The sequence below is a fragment of the Micropterus salmoides genome, unplaced genomic scaffold (assembly GCF_014851395.1).
Source record: "Micropterus salmoides isolate LMB-PRFRI ecotype aquatic unplaced genomic scaffold, ASM1485139v1 Ms_hic_scaffold_16, whole genome shotgun sequence".
Taxonomy (NCBI): Eukaryota; Metazoa; Chordata; class Actinopteri; order Centrarchiformes; family Centrarchidae; genus Micropterus; species Micropterus salmoides.
In genome coordinates this window covers 522,433-528,646 of record NW_024040707.1, presented here as the reverse complement: position 1 = coordinate 528,646, position 6,214 = coordinate 522,433, and the positions used below count along the sequence as shown (strand labels likewise).

At 46.0% G+C, this 6,214-nt stretch overlaps 1 protein-coding gene across 1 annotated transcript in view; it reads left to right on the top strand.

The window, feature by feature from the left end:
• The window catches only part of pim2 (Pim-2 proto-oncogene, serine/threonine kinase), a 4,607-nt gene extending 808 nt beyond the window's left edge, over positions 1-3,799 (top strand). The window contains exons 2-7 of the mRNA XM_038722697.1: positions 626-726; positions 899-949; positions 1,425-1,633; positions 2,197-2,366; positions 2,458-2,634; positions 2,715-3,799. Coding sequence (XP_038578625.1) covers positions 626-726; positions 899-949; positions 1,425-1,633; positions 2,197-2,366; positions 2,458-2,634; positions 2,715-2,857 — 851 coding nt within the window. The 3' untranslated portion in view covers positions 2,858-3,799. The remainder of the gene's footprint in view (positions 1-625; positions 727-898; positions 950-1,424; positions 1,634-2,196; positions 2,367-2,457; positions 2,635-2,714) is intronic.
• Positions 3,800-6,214: the final 2,415 nt, after the last annotated feature.

The following is a 6,214-nucleotide window of genomic DNA, read 5'->3' as shown; positions in this document are numbered from 1 at the left end:
ATTAAAGTCTTTGTGTGAATTTCCTCTTCTCAAACGTCACCCTTCAATATGCTTTAATTTAATTAGAGCTACTAGACAAACACAGTGTGGGCTGAAACTGCTGTTTACTCGTGTATTTGTTGATTTTTAATGAATATTTTAGCCTGTAAATGTCAGAATCAGAGCTGCAACGATTATTCAATTAGTTGTTAGCTCTTCAATGAATCGCCAACTATTTTGGAAATTGACTTGTAGTTTTATTCTCTGATTTTCAGCTTTTTAAATGTGAATATTTTCTGTTACTTTGCTCCATTGTGAGCGTAAAGCTGAAAAACAAACATACTGTGAGCTGAAACTGTTGTTTTCATCCCTGAGTTATCTGTTGATTGATTTTTAACAAATATTTTAGCCTGTAAATGTCAGAATCAGCCAGTGAGCGGTGAGAGATGTCCAAAATAACTAGAGATATTAGAGAACAGCAGACCCGTCTGACGGGGTCACTAAAGTTCCTGTTGCTGTAAACACGCCTGGCTTCAGTATTTCCTCCTTTCAGCCTCACTGTCAGGAGATGACTGGGGGCTCGCAGGTACCTGGATCACCTGGCCTATTTATTTTAAACTGACCCGCTGTGTTCTGTCTCCCTCAGTGAAGGAACCGTTCTGCAGCCAGTACAGCTGTGGTTCTCTGCTCGGCAGCGGCGGTTTCGGTTCAGTGTTTTCAGGCCAGAGGCTCTCAGATGGACTGCAGGTCAGACTACACTTCATATTTACTGTTTTGGTCGTATTTTAATCCTGTGAAGCAGAACATATTCAGCGTTCGGTCAAAGGATCGGCTCTAATCCTCTGTGTCGAGGTTCTACTATGTGTTCTACTTCAGTTATTACATATTCACTCACTTTTATCCTTTTTTGGCCTTGCAGGTTGCCATTAAACAGATTTCCAGGGACAGAGTGCAGCAGTGGGCCCGACTGGTGAGTTACTTTCATTACTGCTTCAGTATTCAGCCTCTAAAGTGTCAGAAACAGACCTCAGGTCAGCGCCGCCCTCTGCTGGACTGACAGGTGAACTACAGCTGTTGGCGGGGGCAGGCCCCGGGTTTCCACGGAAACCTGTGATGTCACAGTTCAGTAAACGACCCCATAGTATTTCCCCTCATTTGTTAGTCATCGCTGCTTTAACTGGGGACCCCCCCATGGCCCGAAAACACCTGCCACACACCTTCAGGCGCTGACTCAGGGCACAAAACACCCTGAGGAACCGGAGTTTCTGAGACACTTACTGAGAAACAGAAAACATGAGTCACACGGGAACCAGGCGGGTTCAGCAGCGGCCGTCTTGTTATTTCACCTGCGGAGTTTCAGAACTTCACTTATTTTCAGCTCGTAAAGAAAACGGTTTTAAATCAGTGGACAGGAAGTTGATCCGTTATCTGTTTGTCTCCCTCAGCCCGGCGAGCTCGGCCCAGTTCCCATGGAGATCGCTCTGCTGCAGCGGCTGTCAGAGGTCGGGGGTCACGGGGGCGTGGTCCGCATGCTGGACTGGTTCGAGGTGGAGGGGCGGGGCTTCCTGCTGGTGCTGGAGCGACCGCCGCACTGCCAGGACCTGTTCGACTACATCACCGAGAGGGGAGCGCTGCCCGAACGCCTCGCACTCAGGTCCGAACACTGTGGGGTTCTGCTCGGGTTCTGATCACTGTGGGTTCTTCTCGGGTTCTGATCACTGTGGGTTCTGCTCGGGTTCTGATCACTGTGGGTTCTTCTCGGGTTCTGATCACCGGGGGATTCTTCTCGGGTTCTGATCACTGTGGGTTCTTCTCGGGTTCTGATCACCGGGGGTTCTTCTCGGGTTCTGATCACTGTGGGTTCTGCTCGGGTTCTGATCACTGTGGGTTCTGCTCGGGTTCTGATCACCGGGGGGTTCTTCTCGGGTTCTGATCACCGGGGATTCTTCTCGGGTTCTGATCACTGTGGGTTCTGCTCGGGTTCTGATCACTGTGGGTTCTTCTCGGGTTCTGATCACCGGGGGGTTCTTCTCGGGTTCTGATCACTGTGGGTTCTGCTCGGGTTCTGATCACCGGGGGGTTCTTCTCGGGTTCTGATCACTGTGGGGTTCTTCTCGGGTTCTGATCACCGGGGGGTTCTTCTCGGGTTCTGATCACCGGGGGGTTCTGCGGTACTTTTTGTGGTGTTAAAGTCCTCTGTACGTTCTGTTTCTGCAGGTTCTTCCGTCAGATCGTGGAGGCGCTGCGCTTCGTTCACGCTCACGGCGTGGTGCACCGAGACATCAAAGACGAGAACATCGTGGTCGACACGAGGACGCTGGAGGTCAAGCTGGTGGACTTTGGATCAGGAGCTCCTCTGAAGGAGACGCCGTACAGCGAGTTTGAAGGTACAGACGGGTTCTGGATGTTCTGTCACTACATGAGCGAGTTCTGTGCGTTGCACCTGATAACCCTCGCCTCCTGTCCTCGCCCCCTCAGGTACCCGGGTCTACAGTCCTCCGGAGTGGATCCAGTCTCAGTCCTACGAGGCGGTCTCTCTCACCGTCTGGTCTCTGGGCGTCTTGCTCTTCGACATGGTTTGCGGCGACATCCCGTTCGAGCGCGACCCGGAGATCGTCGGGGCCACGCCCATCTTCACCAGACGAGTCTCTAAAGGTGAGCAGAGGCCCCGCCCACCTCTCTGCCCCCTGTGAAATGAGAACTGGTCATCACCTTGTCCTGTCTTTCCTCCCCAGAATGCCAGTCTCTGATTCGCTGGTGCCTGTCGTACCGCCCCGAGGAGCGCCCGACCCTGGAGGAGGTCCTGTGTCACCCCTGGATGGAGGGGGAGGAGGAGGGAGGAGAGGAGCCCGGCTCTCTGCCCAGCCCGTCGCTGTAGAGGAGAATAAACCTGAACCTGAACCTGCCTCTGGTCTCTGGACTCTGACACAGACTCAGACCTCATGCTGGACTCTAGAGGACCGGATCACCTGTGTTTGTTAGACTGGAAGAGAAAACTTCATTTCCTGCCTGCAGCTCTTTATTTATCTCTTGTGGGTTTGGCGGCCATGTTTGATTTGTGCAGACTGGCTTCCTGTTTGGTTATTTATTACCTTGAGTATTTATTTGGTTCTGGACTGACGTGGACTGGTTCACCTACATCAGAGCTCTTTGTTTTTCTGGCTCCGCCCTCTTTTCACCTCCTGGAAATGTTCAGACAGAAGTTGGTGTGTGTTTAGATATTTATTTATAAGTAAGGGAGAGGTCACGTTCAGCAGCTGCACGTTCTCCGCGTTCTCCACGTGGGACCAGGTTCCTCGGGGCTTTAGAGGACCGGTCCGGAGAACCAGCAGTCCCAGCAGCAGACGTCAGACCTGGACTCTGAGGTCAGATTTCCATGTTGAAGAAGAGTTTGTTTTCTTCGTTTAATGTTCGAACAAAGAGATTTATTTTTGTTTCAGATGGAAACCAGTGAATCTGGGAGAGATGCAGCGATCCGGTCCCGACGTCGGACCGGTACCGGGGCTAGGACAGTTTTACAAAGTTAGGAAGTTCCTCAGTGAGGAATCATTTACACTGGATCAGATCAGAACCCAAAGCCCAGGTATCAGGACTGAAGGCGTCGGATCGCTGCATCCCCAGAAACTGGTTCGTGGCGGCACGCGTCCCGTTGGCGTGGGGATGTGATGTCATCGTAAATACTTGTGTATTATTGGGGGGTTTGGTGATGAAAGCGGCCGTTCGGTCGCTTGTTTCTGTTTATTTACATTAAATAAGAATTTAACGGGTCGACGGGGAGAAAAAGATCCAACGTTTGAATAAAAGAGTTTATTTTCTTTCACCTTTTGTGTCCAGACTGCTTCCTCTCTCTGTAACACTGCATTACCCACAATTCATAGTGTGCAAGGATGACAACACAATCCAGAAGTGTTTTTTTTTCTTTTCAAAATCTTTATTCACAATTGTACAAGATCTAATAATTCTTCCCAACTAACATACAGACAGAACAGCAGCGCTCTGTTATCCATAAATAAATATATTTACCTGCATAATAAGCTAAACTTATAAAAATAAAATACATTTAAATACATAAACTCCGTCTCTACGACCACATCTTCACTGCCCGGTTCTGTTTGACTCACTCAGATTATGATCGCCGAGCCGTTTTTACATACGAGGAACTTGCATTGGTGTAAATTGGTGCTTACGGTACACGTGGACATATAAATATATAAAAATAAGGAGATCAACAAATGAGTTCAAGTATAAATAATACTATAATACAATGTATTCTTATTATTCCTCCATGTCTGGGTTGGAATCCGGGTCCTTCCAGAACTTTTGCCAATATCTTCCTTCTTACTACAAAACCGTTCCAACAGTTCTGAGAACATCCGTCCAACGCGGTCCGAACGCAGAGACGTGGCTCGGTCCGGCTCGGTCCGGCTCGGTCCGGCTCCTCTTCCCCTTCCCGGCTAACAAGATGTTGAATCTAAACCAAACGTCCCTTTTTACTGGAACCAGTTTCTCAATGAAAATGGAAAACCCAAAGTGTCAGAACAAGCAAGTAAAAGAATAAATGTAGAAATATAAGAAAGAAAGAATAAATGACTAAAATAATAATATAAGTTCACTCCTCCCTGTGTACGATGAGAAAGATACGGACAGGAGAAAAGAACAATATCTATTTTTATTTATTTATTTCCATATATATTTATACTTGCAAAGAAAAAAAACTATTTGTAGTGTAGTATCCAATACTTGTGCATTTGACTCATAACAGTTCAAAATAGCACTGTAGCAGCAGAACTGAGGGTCAGTGACCTCCTACAGGGAGAGCAGTGATTGGTGGTTATGTAGGGACTGAACCCTTCAATAGAATTTGACCTCTAACCCCTTGTTTTGTTACCTCAGAATAGTACTGTACCCTTCTATGGGTTTGACCTTTTATTTTGCAGACTCAAACCCCTCTATGGTGTCTAACAGATACTAAACATGTCCTATATAAGCTGTGTTTGATGTACAGAGAGACAGAGTGGCCGTCGGGCTGGGTCTCTCTCCAAGCTGCTGCAGAGCTTGTAATTGATGCTGAACTCCTTGATTTAATAAACTTTTATGATCAAGAACAGTGTCAAGCGGGTTTCCTCTCAACACATCATCGCAGCATTATTGTTTGGACACCACAGTAGTCTTTGAGAAAGAAATTGAACTTTATTTTAGAACAAACCTTTCATGTCTGAAGTCTTGAAGGTGTGTCTGCGAGATCCTGTTTATCCTGCTGTTGCACCCTCAGCTGCACAGCGTGTACGTCTGATCCTGTATGTGTTTTAAGTCTCCTTTGCAATGTTGCGTCCTTATGATATGTTGCTTTTATGTTCACTTTTGTACTGAAGAGTCCAGCACAGAAGGAACCCAGCTGATGTGAACCCGCCTGTCTCGGGGACGCAGCTGCTGTGTGTCCGCCAGATGTTGTAGAGAACAGAAATAAAACTTTAATTCATTTTTAAAACAACTGAAGTGAGCTGAAAAGAAAAGATGTTCAGTAGTTTCGTGCTCCTCCAGACAGAAACAGCAGGTCAAACTGTTTCTGGATAAAATGACACATTAATACATTTAAACAGCATTTCTTTGTTTTTTAGAGAAGTAGGCTATTTTAGATATCCTGAGTATTTATCCACGATGAAATTATTATCTACCATTTTAATATATGTTTTTTCATGTATTCATGAAACAGGTGACGGTTGAAAACGTTCAGGATAGCTTTGTTGTTGCACTTTTTATCACTGATTTGCACTTGTCCAATCTTTAAATCTCACAGTTTGTACATTTCAGTGTGACAGCTGTTTTGTGGTGTTGCTCTCCATAGTTTGCTAAATTCCTTGTATGAACCCGGCACATTGAATTTTCCTTTAAAGGTACTGAATTGAACAAAATGACCACTGTCATCCATTAGATCTGTTACTTAAATAAGGTTTTCTTCCTATTATTTGAGATTGTTTTGTTGTGGAGTGAAATTGTGGGGAAATATCTTCCAGTAGAGAAATCACAAATTCTGTCACCTTTACAGGTAATAATTAATTAATAATAAATAATTTCAAAGTCACATTTTAACAGAAATTCTGACCCTCCAGATTGTTATAATTTGTTTTTGGGGATGTGAAACCAAATGGACTCCAATCTACTCTAAACCCTCAGAGTCCAGTTACTTTCTCTGACCTGTTTCTACGTGTACGTGACAAACAGGAGAGCTGCAGCC